Source organism: Poecilia latipinna, unplaced genomic scaffold, assembly GCF_001443285.1.
Source record: "Poecilia latipinna isolate Pla-1442-1.1 unplaced genomic scaffold, P_latipinna-1.0 Scaffold88, whole genome shotgun sequence".
Taxonomy (NCBI): domain Eukaryota; kingdom Metazoa; phylum Chordata; class Actinopteri; order Cyprinodontiformes; family Poeciliidae; genus Poecilia; species Poecilia latipinna.
Genome location: NW_015112704.1, coordinates 201,205 through 217,990, shown reverse-complemented (window position 1 = coordinate 217,990; position 16,786 = coordinate 201,205). Strand labels below are relative to the sequence as shown.

The 16,786-nt window shown below is 43.0% G+C and overlaps 1 protein-coding gene across 2 annotated transcripts in view; it reads right to left on the bottom strand.

Annotated features, from left to right (window-relative positions):
• Positions 1–15,882, bottom strand: part of LOC106940666 (nck-associated protein 5-like) — a 138,620-nt gene extending 122,738 nt beyond the window's left edge. The window contains exons 1-2 of one of the 2 annotated variants that reach the window (XM_015023498.1): positions 15,747–15,882; positions 6,991–7,081 (exon numbers count right to left, since the gene is read on the bottom strand). In XM_015023498.1, coding sequence (XP_014878984.1) covers positions 6,991–7,081; positions 15,747–15,868 — 213 coding nt within the window. In that variant the 5' untranslated portion in view covers positions 15,869–15,882. The remainder of the gene's footprint in view (positions 1–6,990; positions 7,082–15,746) is intronic. The other variant, XM_015023469.1, reaches the window with a different exon arrangement.
• Between the last annotated feature and the right edge of the window lie 904 nt (positions 15,883–16,786).

Genomic DNA, 16,786 nt, shown 5'->3' with positions numbered 1-16,786 from the left:
ATCCACAGTGGACCAATATAGACACTTTCAAAGTGTTGAATTTAACTCTGTAGGAGTTGATGGAACACTTCCAAATTTGTTGTGCAGGAGCGCCATTTGGTTTTCTAAACACTGATTTGCTGTAGGGTAGAGGTGGTTTCAAGTATTGGTAGATTTTAGCAGTATTGGTATTAGGATGCAGTTAATTTAAAGACTTGCTTAACCGTCAATGGTATTGAACTATTTGGCCACAATGACCAGAAGAATGAGAGTAAGAGTCCAGGAGAGGCTTTCAAACCTGTCAAACACGGCCTGTTCATGGCAGGAGGTAAATAGAGTTATACATCTGTCATTCATTGCCATAAAGAGCGTTTGCCTTGAGGAGGAAAGTAGCTGCAAATAGAAACTACAGTCACAAGAAAGGGACGTGAGCATTCCTTCAGGAGAAAGGTTACCACCTGATCTGATTAGAGTTCTCAGTGTGGTTTGAAACATAAAGGTATCACAATCTCTCCTCTCTTATCAGGCCTCTTCCAATCCGACCCCAACAAACCATTTCCTCCTCAGCTGCGTGGCTCCCTTGTCTCGACCAAACCTCCACTCGAGCCTGGAGTGAATCTAGAGAGACGGTGAGTAAGAGTTGATCGTGTGTGGAGATAAGGCCTGCTGATGGAACGCGGGCGTTCAGCAGACTGCGGGTTCAACAGAAGGCCCAGTGTTCCCCGTCAGGACCGGAGGGAATGCTGCAGGAAAACAATGCATGTGACTCGGAGCGCACGTGGCACCCCAGTATCAACTTTGATCTCACTCATGATTGGAAGAGCAGAGTCCATAATTGGCCCCTCATCTCCAAGGACAAAAGAGCGGCATCATCGAACGGAGGAAAACAGACGTCCAATTAAATGAGCTGGACGATGGCCCAGAGCGAGAGGGGACGCACTACAAAGTAAGAGTCTGGAATGAACCCAAAAGATTCCGCTTTTATGTTTCCACTGATTGCTGTTGGCTTTGATGGACCAATAAACCTCAAGAATATGAAGATAACGGCAATTAACCTCAAGCTAATCTCACCAACAGCTTGGGCCAATGGACAAATGTTTGACTATGTCTACTTTAAATAAAACCAATACATCACTGAGACAACCTAAAGATGCTCAAAGTACCACGTATTATTTCCATAAGATCACCAAAACAAGAACCCACCGTCTTGATGGACAAACAGTTAGCATAAAATTTAGCTGGGTCATGCAAACAATCAGTTGAAGACCAGACACTTTATAACCAAAATATGAGATTTCTTGATCATTTGGAATTGGACAACATATGAATTCAGTAAATTTCAACATACATTTGATTACTTACCAATCATTAACAGCACCAAAACAGTGAATTACTTTGTGCTGTCATCGATTTGGCAACATACAAAATTTCTGATACACATAGCCAGTTTATTCCTGTTAAGTATTGGTGGTTTTTATTATCAGATAAGTAATACATTGTACTGGTTTTACTAATGGAACCCATAAGCCTAGATCAGGGGTGGGCAACTCCAGGCCACAAGGGCCAGACTCCTGTAACTTTTTGGTGTATCTCTACTTCAACACACCTGAGTCAATTAACGACGTCATTAGGAAGACTCTGGAGAACCTGACTGCACTGAGGAGGTGATTCAGCTGTTGGATCCAGGTGTGTTGGGCCAGGGAGACATCTAAGAGTTGCAGGACACTGGCCCTCGAGGACCAGGATTGCCCACCCCTGGCCTAGATGGACAGAGACACTGGGTTCTTTAAAGGACTCACTACAGTTGACCAATACTGGTATTAGAAAATCAGTTTCGGCTCTGTACTGGTTCCAGCTTAGTGATGTGTAATGATTCCTTGAATGACTCGAGAACCTTGATTATTAAAATTTCTCGGGGAAAATGACCTGCTTCGAAGCTAAAGATCCAGTTTAAAATGTGATCGTTGCTGAGTTTAGGAATCACTTCTGCTTGAATGATCCATTACTGAACAAAGTAGGCTGGAGACGAGTGAGCAGCCACCCAAAGTCCAAAGATAACCTTCTATAAAGCCTCAAAAAGTCAAACTTTAAAATGCTTTATTCATTATTTCCTTTTGCACATTTAAAGCCAACATAAACCCCGTGCGAAAGTTAATTATTCAACAAACATAAAACTAATAAACAGATGACCTCAGACCGCTGCAGTGCTGGGTTGCAGAAATGTAGGGCAGGATTTAGCAGGATATGATGCAATGATCCATAAATGGCTGTATAATTGCTCTAATAAAAACAGGAGCTGAGCTGTAACTGAGTGGAAAAACAAGCGAGTGGCTTCGAGAATTATTAAACCAATTTACAAGTGGACGGTGGCGGCTCGGCCTTGCAGCGTTCGGCTGATTCCGAGTGACTTTCAGACGGGAGTGGAGGGAAAACTGAGGCTCTAATGATTTGCTGTGAAGCTCAGGAAGCGTTGCCAAGGAAACGCTTCTGCCTCTCAGAGCCAGTCTGCCCCATTCACCCCATACCCGCCCCAGGTATGCGCGGTATTTCACCTGCCCCCCCCAGGGAGCCGTCAGTTGCCCCCACAGAGTCTTTATTTGCCCCTCAGAGTGATGTGTGAGGATGTCAGTATGGTTACGTAACACCGGCCCACCCAGACCGTCCACTCGGCTTCCTCCAGTGCCGTAAGCTTGGCACCCCGGGGTGCTGTGCGTGAGAAGGAGGCCTCCACGGGGCCAGCGCGGTCGCTGCATTTCCACTCTACAATTACACTCAATTAGTTTGAGCTGCTCAGTAATAATATCAACGCCAGAGCCAATCAGACAACTAGGAGCATTCCTACCCACCCCAGCCACAGCACCCCCCCGCCACTCCCCCACTGAGTTTTAATGTCTCCAGTTGCAACGAGAAGGAACGAGACTTTACGCCGGAACGCACAACTTTGGTTCCTTGCGCTTAAATTTAGCGTGGACCTGACTAATTTGTGTGTTTTGGGGCGAACGAGCCAATGAAAGGAGCTCCAAGAGGACTATGGCAGCCAATCGGCATGTAGAAACAGTTTCACATGAGAAGAGCCAGGAAACACAACCACATGCTGTTTATTCAATACGACTCTCAGCCATTCAGCAAGCGATTAATCAGTCATTCAGGGAACTGGATTATTAACTCTCCCCTGCAGAGTGTTTTCCATTTGTTATCAATTATCACTAAGGATGATTGAACTGCTGCAGATAATAGAAACAAGGACGAACCTTCACCAGTCTGGACTTCACAGTTTCTCCACTCCAACCAGCAATCATTAAGCTTTCTCTAAATCATTCCACCTCCCAGTTAACGTTCTGCACTTTCATCATCTCTTCATCTGCTGGAGTTTATTTTTATTGGCTCAGTTTGATAATCTGGACCTAAAATCTCCTGGCAGTGTCCACTGCAGCTCATCATTAACCTAAAGGATTAGCTATGTTATACAGACTGATGACAAATGAACTGTGAGGGTAAAACCTATGAAGACTCTGGGATGTTAGAGTATACATTTAATATCCAAATTAGCTGCAGAAATAGCTGATTTGGCTCTGGTGGCCTTTTTGTGACAGTGAATTTACAGAAAAGTTGGTAATAAGAGAAGGGGGAAGACATGTGGTGAAGTTCACTATGAGGGGAATCAAACCTGTGACATCCAGGTCGAGGACCAAGGCCTCCATATGTGGGTTGTGCTTAACCCCTCGCCACCACAGCACCCCAGGTATGGACATTTCTTTATAGAAAATTCACTAAAAGTTGATCAGATCCAACGCAGTAATATATTACAGGTTATGATAACAGGATGTTATTGATTCTAATGTCATCTTTCTCCTACTTCAGGCTGTGTGTCGGGTTCTATTCAGTAAACCAGAGCTAGCTGATTTAGCTCCTTGGATTTAGGAACCAAATCTGATTGTTTCTGAAGCTTGTTTTCTTCTTATTATTATTATTTAGAACCACTTATCCTCCATAAGCTAGCTGCTGAAATCAGAATCCAGCTGCATCTCAGCATCAGTACCCTGATTTCCCTGCATCCGTCCTGATGCGGCTGAAGTGATGCATGCATAGTGGACCCTGACTGAGCTGACCTACTTAAAGCCGGCTGGCAGCGTTTACCACGAGGCCGCCGGCTCCACCGCGCACGTCCTAGCATGACGAAGAGACTTTCCTCTGCAGGCGCCCATCAAACCATAAAAATAAACAGAGCCGGCAGAATCAACCCGGCAACACGGCGTGTTACGTAAGGCAGCTGCCCCAGTTACTGCCGCAGTGGACCACTGCATCCAGATTACAGGAATCCTAAACGTAATGCTGGATCAGATCACTCCGACTGCTTCATACGAAGATCATTTGGCGTTTCAGACGCCAACATTTCTCTGATTCTAACGGGTTGAAGGTTCTGGCTGCTGGCCACAGTGCCTCCTGTGTTTCCTCTAGTCACACTGGAAAAACACAGAATATTACCAAGTAGTTTCTAGTGTAACTATTTTAGTACACTTGAAATAAGACAAAACTAACTTAAGTCAGCAAGATGTATGAGATTCTTTTGAGTCAAAAACTTCTTAGTATTGATGAAAATGTGCTAGTTCTATTGCCGGATTATTTCATTTATAACATGGGAAAAATATCTTGTTATAAGTGAAATGACCTGTAAATGGAGCTAGCATTTTTTTTCCCCATCAAAATTAAGGAATTATTGACTTAAAATGAGCTCAAATGTTATGCTGAAGTTACTTTTTAACTTAGTTTGTCTTATTTCAAGTGTCCTAAGATATCTGTACTAGAAATTAGTCTAAAAATCCTTGGTAAGATTTTGTGTTTTTGCAGTGCACATCCGATTCTCGTGTCCTCCATGTTTGTGGCCCAGCTGAGTTTATCAGAGCCAGCGTGTGTCCCCTTTAAGGCTTCCATGATTTATCCATATTTAGCCAATCCCAGTGATTCCAGCCCAACAAGCGGCTCTGCTGCATGTCAAATATGTGCATATTCAAAGCTAATCCTTCATGTTTGGGTCTTCGGTTTCTCCTGCCTGACGGTAACCAAAAGGCTCCCGGCTCCTCTGTGTCCCGCTATCACAACACTCAGCTTCTCCACCGAATCACAGCAGAGAGAGAAAATCAGAGAAAATAATATGGCAGATTTCATTTTTTCGGTTGTTTTTTTTAGTTGGAAATGACGCACGGATAGTTGAGTGTCCAAATGTGAGCGTGCTGAATCATAAAGCCGTTCCTGCGAATGTGACCCACTTTCAGCCTCGGCAGCTCCGGCTTCTGGAGCAATTAAAGCGGCGGAGTGGAGCGGAGCCTGATGAAGAGAAAGCGGCAGACGACGCGGTGCCGTCGCACGATGCCGTCGCACGGAGTCAAACTGCAGCGAATGAATAATAAATCAGGATGCGTCTCGCTCCTCCAGACTCTCTCTGCTGGAAAATGATGGACACATTCGCCGTTTGATGCCAAGAGACACAAAAAAACAAATCGGAGAGGAAGCTCCATCAATATTAGATGTACAGAACATAAGGGGTTTAGATTAGGATGCACATTTTAATTTAACATGATGCATCCAGTTTCCAAAGGAAAAGACAAAAATTCAATGATTTGATCTGACAAACTGAACTGTGAGGGAAGAAAGTGTTGAATGTAGACTGTATCTGCTGGAGTTTAGTCCAGAAAAGGCAAACAAAACATTTTAAAGTAGCAAAACTTTTGGTTCAGAAACAGCTAAAACCCTAAAAGCTGCTTATTTTAATAGTTTAAAATTCCAAATAGACCATAATATTCATTATCAGACACAGTGGAAACGCTAAAGCAGAAGCTAGTATCTACAATCTTTTTTTTTTATCTCTTCAACCAAACAGCAACACACAAAATGAATGGCCCAATGTGATTGGCTGCTTTGCTACCACTAGCCAATAGCATGCAAGCTAGCATTAGTTTGAGGTATTCCCGCTTCCCAGGTTGGATTTTCTTTGGAATATTTTACATATGCTTTACTGGAAAAATCTGTGAATAATTTCGAGCTACGTTCCACAGAAGAAGAAAAAATGAAATAATCTGTGAATACTGAAAATTCAGTTCACTTTTTCTACACCTGTGTAGGATCAATCTGAACTTCCAAAATAAAGTAGCCCATCAGATTGGATTGTGGGTGAGAAGCAATGCAGTAACAGAGTGAAGGTGTCTCATTGTAATGTTGTGGTTTGAATAGTTTGAAACCTCTAAGCAAACTTTGCATTATTTTCCTCTACTGCTAACTTTAGACAGCATGTTTCCCTGCATTGCCCCCTACTGGTTAAGATGAGACCCCGGCGACAGGGGTTAGGGTTAAACATAACAATACTTCACTTCTTCTTGATATTTCTAGTTGTGCATTTTGTCAGTTTCTTCCTCAACTATTGAACCTGGAAACCTGAAAGTCACTCCTGAACCCCCAGATTAAAAGCATGAGAAAAGAGCAGCTCCTTCTATCAGGTTGGATGCTGATATGAAGCAGTGAGGTGGTGGAGGCCTGAGGTGGAGCAGCATGGTTCTCAGTTCAATACGGTTATAAAGCCGATGTCCGCTGGGTCAGAGCTGGGACGGGCGGCCCAAACACAGCAGGTCGGGTTGTTAAAGCGGGCGGGTCTGTGTCGGAGTCTTTGAACCCGGCAGTGAGGAAGATCCAGTCTAGATTATAAACCCTGAAAACGCAGCTCTTCACCAGTTTCATATCAGAGTAAAAACTTCCAGACTGTTGGTTCTGAGCGACCCGGCGTTAAGACAAGCCGCTCAGTCCCTGGGCTGGTTCTGGAGGCCGGTCGGCCCGGCCCAGAGCTGTAATCTAACAGGCATGTTGAAGGTTTCCACCACCTTTCTGAACTTAACTTCCCAACAGAAGTGGATCCTTCCTGGGAAGGAGCTGCTGGAAGTGAAAGCTCACCCAAGAGCTCATGGTGGGAGGTTCAGTTCAAACGGACCCAGACAGAGAGGAGTAGAAGAAGGGTTGACTTACCGGCAGAGACAGCCTCTTAAGCTGCTCCCTCCTCTCCAGCCGTCCGCTCATCGGCCCTCTAGCCAGCACCGATCCGCTCACCTGGGCAGCCCTGCAGGACACAGAGGGGAGGAGTCAACAGGGAACGCCCTGAGTCTGCCGCCGGGTCAGAGCAGAGTCCAGTTTCACTTTCTGATGCTTCCCTATCTTTCCTCTCCGTTTCTCTCTCTCCATCTCTGCCTCCACCCAAACACAAACCCCTCTGTGTTGTTCTAGGCCTTTCCAAACAGAGCTGGGAACCAGTCAGACCCACAACAGAAAGCAAACACTTTGCTTCATGCAGACTATGCTTTCACAAAGACCTCGGGCTTCTGGACCCACTGGGGACAGACAGAACCCACTGGGGGCTGAGATATTCCTACAGGAAGCAGGAGCAGAGGCCCTTTAATCTCTTTAAGCATGCTACGGTGGCCCACAGGTTCAAACATGCAGCAAACACCTAAACACGCTACGAACACAAGAAAACAAAACAAAACAAAAGAAAAAAACGCACAAAAAACGCTTTCTGCTTGCAGCGCTTTTCTGTTTCTTTTGTGTTTTGGAGTTTGCATCGTTTGTGTGTTTGTTTGGACCTCTCAGCCACCGTAGTTGCTGATGTGATGAACGCTATTCCAAAAATGACATGGAAAGAAGGTGCCAGCAGCATGATGCTGTGGGTTTACTTTTCTCCACATAAAAGAGTTTGCTACATGTTTTGTTTTCATTATGTTGGAGGAAATATTAAAACTGTTCTGAATAAAAGTTTGTTTTGACCTTCAGATGTCAACCAGGAACATGAAGATAAAGAAAGCTTGCCAAGTTTTAGAACAGCCAAGTCAAAGTACAGAACTATATCTGTGGGGTCATGTGATGATGATTTTTTATTTTTTTTGTATATATTAGGGCTGGACAATAAATCAATAATATATATCGGAACATGATTAATGTCAATAAGACATCTGATGGAATATTCAGTGAACTCTGATCCAGAACTGCATAGCATTCTGGGTGATGTAGGCAAAGAAAAGGCTTCAGCTGCCCAACATCTCATGGCCAGCTGAGCAAGGCTGGTGGCAACAACTCACTCACTCGCGCTCTGGTTGCCTAGCAACTTACTCACTCTGTGGTTACCTAGAAACAACGTATAGAGTAAGTTGCGCAGCAGCAGTTTCAGGTTTCTCTACCGTGCATCATGACTGCTAAAAAATAAAAGCCAACGGCGTGAAGAGAAAACTATGGAAGAAACAGGAAAGGTCACTCCACCAGTTTGGCAGGATTTCAGATATATAAAACTAATCAACAATGATCAATATGGACTGATATTAAATGTTTTTCCGTCATATCATTCAGTCCTGTGTGACATAGTCCAGTCTAAATGTGTCTTTAATTGAGTTTTACAGGATAAACATCTAGATTAATTAAAGGAGTTCTTCGCTCATGAACCCGAATGAATCAGTGTTCTGATCCACATTGCTTCATGTTGTTGAAGTTAGCCGTCTCTGGATCCGTTACAGCCAGGCTGAGGCTTCATCAGCCTGACTGCACTTGTCAAACATGAGCACACATCAGGCCGACGTGTTCTACCCGGCGCCGGCCCGCTGGTCCCAACTCATCAACGCCAAGCGCCGGGACACCCGGGGCACCGCCACTTATGGTTGGACCCCCGAACCTCCCTCTGCCCCCGTTTCTGTCCCGTCCAGGAGGAAGTCACTAATCAGTGGACAGGAAGTGGGACGCGGCAATGTCTCTAATGAGGCAGAAACAAACATGGTTCTGGATCTGGTTCTGGATCTTTGGAGATCAATCAGGAGTGATAAAGATTAACCCAGCAGCTTAGAGATCAAAGGTCAGACACACTCCTCCAGTTGGTTTCTGCTGCCAGCAGCTTTTCTGACCGCTACAGAAAGGAGCGGTCCTGATGTAAACACAACACCTGAAAATAAAATCTGGCTGCAAATCAGTCGAATAAACCAGGAATTGGTTTTTTCACACAGTGGAAAGATGGTTCCCACTGTGTGTGTTAATGCATATTAAGATATATTTGGTGTAGGAACCATTACCCTACAGGTGATGATTCTACTGGAGAACAAGGGAAATGAAAATATGAAATATGGTAAATTATATTACAATGAAAGATGTTTGAAAGTACAACAGGGGCTTTCCGGGAAACATTCAATTCAACGTAGTTGTTTGTTTTTTTGTATAGATTTGCAAATACAGTTATTTAGCTCCTATATTATTATTTCCAGTTACTTTCCAATCAGTTCCAGTTTGATTCCATCTCATCAAGAGGCCTCATTATGTTTCTAATGAAACAAAGTCTGATTCAGATGAACCCTCAGTGATCCGGCGCTGGTTGTCTGGACCTCTGGCTGTCTGATGAAGGTTCTGCTCACAGATGCAGTCCCGTCTCCCCAGACGGCTGACGGTCCAGACGGATGAGAAGGGAAATGAAACACTTGGAGTGCTGGCTAGACCAATGGGGCGACAGATCTGAGCATCAGAGCCGGTCCATGAGACCAAGGTGGTCCTTGTCCTTTCACCACAGACTACACTGATTTAAACAGAAGCCATTACTGAGGCTGAGGCCGTGGTGCTGACCAGAGACACCCAGCCCGGCCCGGCCCAGCAGCATGAGGAGGAGGTGGGGGGCAGTAGAATCAGAGCAGGCTGACATCTGGGAGTCTTTGTGTGGCGGCGTAATTAGATGGCAGGGCGCAGGGAGGAGACAAGGCAGGACGGTGGGTGGTGGTGGTGGGGGAAACATCTGCTCCAGGAACAAGGGAGGACCCAGCTGAGGTCACAGAGCCCCAGACTGGAGGGGGGAACAGCTTAATGATAACTGTTACAGCTACAGACGGATCACGGTTCAGTGTGTAAATAACTGCTGATAATCGCAGCAGATCCTCCATGAATATGAACCAGAGCTGCTGATGGTCCAAAGCAGGCTGAACACACACCGCCTTCAATCTGCAGCTTCCCCTCTTCGCCTGAGGGGCGCTGCACCAAGAACCACTGAAGGAGACAACACGTAAACCTCTAAAAAAGACACAGCGCTACTTCCTTCTTCACCAGATGGAAACAAAAATGGAGCAGCATCAGAGTTTTAGTGGTTGGGGGATTTATCTTATGTCTTTGGCTAAAAACCACAAGCGATTTCTCCTGCTAGCACTAGGCTAGAACATTTGTTCTGGTTGTATTTACCCAGAATGCCACGCGCTGTAGTCCACTTCCTGTTTTTGGAGCAGTCTCCGGTCCAGTTGGCGTTCACATATGCATTCAAACTGCACTAGTTCATTTCAACCAAACCCAGACCAACGTTTGTAGGAACAGAGTTCACTTTGGAGATGGGCCAGAGTTGGATTAAAATGGCCTGAACTGGTCCAGTGATATGTAACATCTCAGCGTTTTAGATATCGACTCTTCCAGAGTACTCTTGTTGAGCATAAAGGTGTGAGACTCAGATTGGCAGATTGAGATTGTGGAGATTAAACAGGAGATTACAAGAACACCAAGGTGGGAATACCTATCCAGTTAACCATGTCCATCACCTCTGACCCATTTGAGCTGCTCTCAAGTGTTGCCTCTGTGTCTGGGCAGGTTTACAGTTTCATTATAAAACCTGAAGTTTTGATTCTTTGATTTTGTTATCCGGACTCCAACATGAGCAGCAGGAGCTGAAACACTCATCACGCCTCTAACGGTTTAGTGAGAGATTCCAGTCAGGAGCTGTGTTTCCACTAAACTCAAAATTATGAAAATAGCTTCACTTAACAGATGCACGGCAATTTCAGATAAACTCACTCTATTCGCTAAGACGTTTTTGAGCTTGATGTGAGGTGGTTTTTCAGCCATATCAAAACACAATTTTCATATCACGAGTCACATGACCAATGGCTGGACATTACTACTGACCAAAATGCAGAAAAATACGACAGTAAAAAGTTATGTGTCATTCCAATGTGTTGAATCTGTAGCTCTTCTGTAAAACTACAATTCCCCCAAAATGGCACAAATGTCACCACTTGCAGGTAGGCGGGGCTCGTCGCTCCAACGCTTGTATAATACACCGACGTCTCCTGTGATGGCTGATGGACGAGCACTAGCACCATGGATGCATTATGGATATTACGAATATGAATTATGAATGGAAGGAACTGTTTACATCCATGATTTTTAATGACTTACCATGTAAACAACATTATTTAAGTGTGATTTCAATTTAATTTCTTCTTTAATGGAAACAGCAATTGCGAAATTGTGTTTTTTTGGGCTTTTTCTTTAAATTAGCAGAAAATAGTCAAAGATTTGAGCACATTTATAATGGAAATGCTGCCATTATCACTCACTAAGCTAAGCCAGGGGACGCCGTGAACTTTGCCCCCTCTTCGTATCGACCAAACATTTAATTGAGCAACAGAAACATCAGAGAAAGACTCTCCTCTGACCTGCAGCCTTGAAGAGCTTTCATTGTGAGTCGGGTTATACATTAAGCTTTTAGTAATAATGCAGCAGATACATTACAGCAAACAGTTTACAGGCTGAGACTGGGCAGAGGAGCTGGATCCTGCAGGAGCCTCACTGGTCTGAACCGGGAGAATTCAGAGATTGTTTCCGATCAATCGTCCTAAAAAGATCCAGGAAGTGGCAGCAGCAGAACACGGACGGAAGGGGAGATTGCACATTGATCGGTGCACCCCCTTTAGCCCCAGGAACCAGTTCATTTAGTGTCCCTGCCCCGTGAAAAGAGGTCACACCCCCGCCTGCTTACCCAGGAGGGGGGCATGGGGGTGCCATTACTTTCCATTCACTGAGAAGAAAATGAAAGCAGGCACACGTTTGACATGAGGTTTACGATGCGGACTAAGCAGCTCAGATGGTTCACAGTCACCGGATGTTTGGAAACCTCCTGATCATGGATCGTGATTCTGTAACAGTACAGCTGGTACCACTGAGACAATCACAGTGTATAAAAGGAAAGGCTTTATATCCAGCGATAGTATGAAAACTGATTTCTACAAATTAATGACAATCAAATCATTTTCTTTCCAGCCAGACAACGATCTGAAGCATCCAGCAACAACATGGAGAGCGTCCTAGTCAAAGTCTGGACCCGTTCACAGCTACTCCCCACGAACCTGACGGAGCTGGAAGAGTTTAGCAGGAAGGGTGTAGATGAGCATCCTGACTGGGCGGGAATATGTACGTAGCCACTTGTTTTATGTGAAACATTTTTATTACTATTATTTATTCATAAATAATAACAGAGTGAATACTTTTTCATAGGATTAAATTAAATTATTTAAAAATATATTCGAAAAGTGTAAAATCCTGAAAATAAATTCACCTATTGTACTAGGTGAATAATCTCACGCTGAAAATTGAAAACAAACTTCAATGTTCATTTTTCAAAGGCGATTATTTCTTAAAAATAAAAGCTTATAAAATCCTTTTTCTTGATTTTTTCCCCCCTACAAATTAAGTTACAAAGTATTTTCAAAAAGAGGCTTTTAATCCAATCATCTGTTCTATGAGTTCAGTAATGGAGAATACAAGACTGTTTCTAGCCTGGCTTTTTATAGAAGCGCTCTCTGGTGAGGCAGCAGTATTTATCAGAGCATCACAAAGTGAGGCCATGCAAACAAAATAAATTCACAAAGCTCAGTCTGTCAGTCGTCTCAATCAAACACAGATGTTTTTAGAAAAATCCGGTTTGCATGAAGAGAAAATTTGATGGCACAAATCTGCCAGAAAGCGCCTTAAATCTTACTGTGTGTATGGAAATGAGCCTGACCTCCTAGCTAAAAGCTGCTGCACATTTAAATTAAGGTTGAAACAGCAAAGCTAAACCCTTTATTAGTTTCTAGAACCTGCATTTAACCTGCTCTCAACCACAGCTAAAGGCAGACTGAACAGACCAGTTCTAAGCAAACACCTTAATCACCTCTTGACCTACAACTGTGTCAAACAAGACAAAAGGAAACGAGCTGTTAGCATGACGATGCCCTTCTCTGACATGCATGAACTTGTCCGAGTGACTGCAGCTCTTATTTAGTCAGCAGAGCTGCTGTTGGGGGTGAAACAGCAGGGAGGGGGGGTGGGTTCAAAGGTGAGTGGAAAATATGAACAAAACAGAGATTGGATGCTTTAATATTCATCCTGGAAACAGATCTGATTAACTTCCTGTTTGTGGGACACCCCAGGCTGGTGTTCCTCAGGGCGGCAGCGTGACTCTCTGCTGAACTCTCTCATGATGACGGTGCCAGATTTAGACAAAAACGCCAGAAAAACAAGTGAGAATGCCCAGCAGGCCGAGAGAGACAGAGGGCAGAGGAATGTTTCCAACCGTTATCAAAATATACAACAACCCCTCCACCACTGTTAGCTAGGTATGTGAGCATCATGCGACGGCAGCTCACCAGAACACTGAACACATGCATTTCATCAGCAGACTGCTGACAGCTTGAGAAACAACAGTGTGTTTATGCTGGTGAATGTTTTCCACTGGAGTTCCCCCCCTCACAGAGAACGATTGTACACACGGGTTTGATGTGAACCCGAGCGCTGGCTCATTGTTTTCACCCACAACAACAGAGAGTAAGCACCAAATTAGGGTCGCTTCGCCGGGAGACACTCAACTTCTTGTTATGTTAAGAGATGCACACAAAGCCAGGCTTGTTTTATAAAAATACATCATTATTAGATGGCAAAAGTTTATCTTTAGGGAATAAATAACCAATCTAATATATCTGGATCCTAAATGATCACAAAGGAGTCTTTAAAATCCATTCTTAACTCATTTATTTGCCTTTCCCACATACATAAAACTACTCAAACTGAACTGTGCTCAACTGTGTATGAGCACAGTTTAAATGCAGTAGTTTTTATCGAAGCTAATTCAAATAGAAGAGTAAATATTTCTTTAGACCATTTTGTCTTTGAGACAAAAAATGACACACAAATTGCAATTAGTTTTATGAAATATTTTTTGTATTTTCTGAAAATGTGATATCTAGTTGTATAACTGCTCAATTAAATATTCAGTCATTACACGTTTACACTGACAACCCAACATGCTAATGTTTTCTATAGTTTTTCATCGAAACCTCTAGCTAATAAGTTTAAACTTTTTTGTTAATGTTACATTATGTTGTCAAAAACCTTTCCACTCTGTAAAGGGATGTATTTATTTTATATATATATATATAATAAAATAATTTAGAAGTTTTCTGTTTTTGGCAGCCTGAAGCTAACATCAAACTTTAGCATAGTAGCATTGTTTCTGGGAAGCTTTAGTGAGTTTTGTCAACTTTTTATAATGAACAGTTTAGATACCTTTAGCTTATGAGCTATCCAGCAACATTTTTTATTACTTAGTGCATTGTTGTTTTATTTTTTTACTAATTTACCAAATTGAATAAATTAACTAGCTTGTAAGGAAAGCTAGTAGGAAGCTGGTTTGGTTTAGGCAGATAATTCAGCAGACTTGTCAGGATCAATTTCACAGACATTTTGCTTCTTTCACTTAACTTGACCGACGTAGGTAATTGCTTGCAATCAGCTAACTAGCTAGCATTATTTAAAAAAAATACTTGGTTAGTTTGTGAGCTAGCTTTACTAATGTTATAGTTTGAACTTTAGTTTGCCTGTCTTTACAAGATTATGCAAGTTTGACTTCTCTCTTTCATGCAGTTACTTTTTGCTAATTTTACAGTGTTGGATAAATTAGCTCGCTACCAAGCAAATTTAAGGTGAATTCAGGAGTAGAGATTTGAGTAGTTTTACCTCCAGTTCCTCTGACCAGGACATTTCATGATTCATAAAACTCACACAAAGTGGAAGTCCTCAAAGTCTCTCCTACTTCCGCACTAAATTTCCATGTTTTTGTTTATTCTGGAAAAGAATGGCATGGCTGCCTAAAACCCCATTTAGATACCCTAACTAAAAGAAAGAGCTTGCTGTTTAATTTAACTGTTTTTATTATTCCTTATGTGAATCTTAATCTGTCTTTTAATGGAAACATGACTAAGTCTAAGGGATTAATTTAAACTTCCTTTTGAATTAGCTAGCTAAATCACTGCAGAAATGCACAAAGTAGTTCAATCTATTTTTCCTTAAAATCCATGACATTAATTTGTGCTTCCACCAACTGATTTTATATAGTTCTGTTTTAAACCATTTTACAGTTTTGCAATCAATCCAGTTTCAGTTCAGTTTATTTATTTAGTGTCAATTGACTACAAATATCCTACAGCAAAGTCTCTTTTAGCTAATTTAATATCTAGTGAGATGGATTGTACTTGCATGAGGACAATATTTAATTTTTTTAATGTGCATATTTTCAAGCAGCTATTTATGTGTTCATATTGAATTTTTGTTTATGATGTGAACCATAATAGTTGAAATATTGGAAGTAACTATTGGATCTGAACATACTCCACATACTTGGGGAACAAGTTCCTTATTTTGCAGGGAAAACATTTTATTTCTTTCTCTATTATTTAAGTGAATTGCATAAAACACCAAAAAACACAACTCACGCTTTAAGTGAAGAGTTTCTAGTCCTAAAGATACATCCCAACATCTTATGCAGTTACTAAATAAATGAATAAAATGTTAAACGCTGAACTTTTGAAACTTTTCCTAGCGTATATACTCATGCCCTGCGTCGTACAAGAAGCAGAAAGTGATTCACAATGACGACACGGCTACAGAAACAAGCAGGGAGTGAAACTTACTGAGCGCCGGCCGGTTCCGCTCCGCTCAGCAGCTCTGCAGCTCCCAGACTCTCTGGAGTGTTTGGGTTGGGAAGACAGCATGATGATGATGTGGACTCTCCTTTCATGGCAGCTGAAAACATGCTGTTGTAAATTCCCCTGGAAGTGCTGCAGTCGGTGGTGGTGGGGGGGTGAGTGGGGGAGTCACACACAAACACACTTTAACCCACTATCTGTGCTGCCAAGGCTGGAAGTCTGCAGCAACACCCAGTAAAACTTGTAAACAGAGAGGCAGGGAGGGGAGGAGAGGTTCCTCATTACATCAGCAGCAGCTGCTGACAGGCCTGTGTTTATTAGCTAACTGCCAGGACCTGAGAGGCGCTGCACATGCCCGCAGCGCTCAAGACGAGCCTCATCCAGCTGACTGACACGCACTTAGCTCCAAAACATCCAAACACTGAAGGTTTCTTCTAAAACTCTTGTTCAGAACGTCCTAGTCAGAAGTTTCAGGTTAACGTCATGCTAGCTGTCATCTCAGTTAGAGCTGCTGACTGGACTGAAGAGCTGCTGCTCCTCAAGCTGACATTCCTGCAGCGTCTGGGGCTTGGCAGATCCTCCAGCCTGCTCTTCCTCCAAAGCTCTGGCTGTGCTCCCTTTAAACGCAGGCACATGACTCTCAGCTTCACTGCCAGGCTGAATTCACCAACAACTCTGCTTTTCATCAGCTTCTCTGTAGGGACCCCACACTGCCATCCATCCAGGAAGAAAGGGACCAAACCCCATCTTGGACTTAGCTTCAGTACTTCATTAATTATTCCTGGCATCATAATTTGCTTTAGATTTATAGAAGGAAAAACACTCCCTGAGCCAGAGGAAGTGTTGTAGTGCATTTGTCCTCAGGATTTTAATCACCAAATTGCCGGAATATTTGTCCAATTTCATTGCTAACGTCTCAACATGATGATTCAAATCCAAGTAATAACGTGACTCATTGCGAATTATGCATTTCTGTTGTCACTGTCACCCGTCTCCACCCTGTTTTCACTCGCACTCCAACAAAG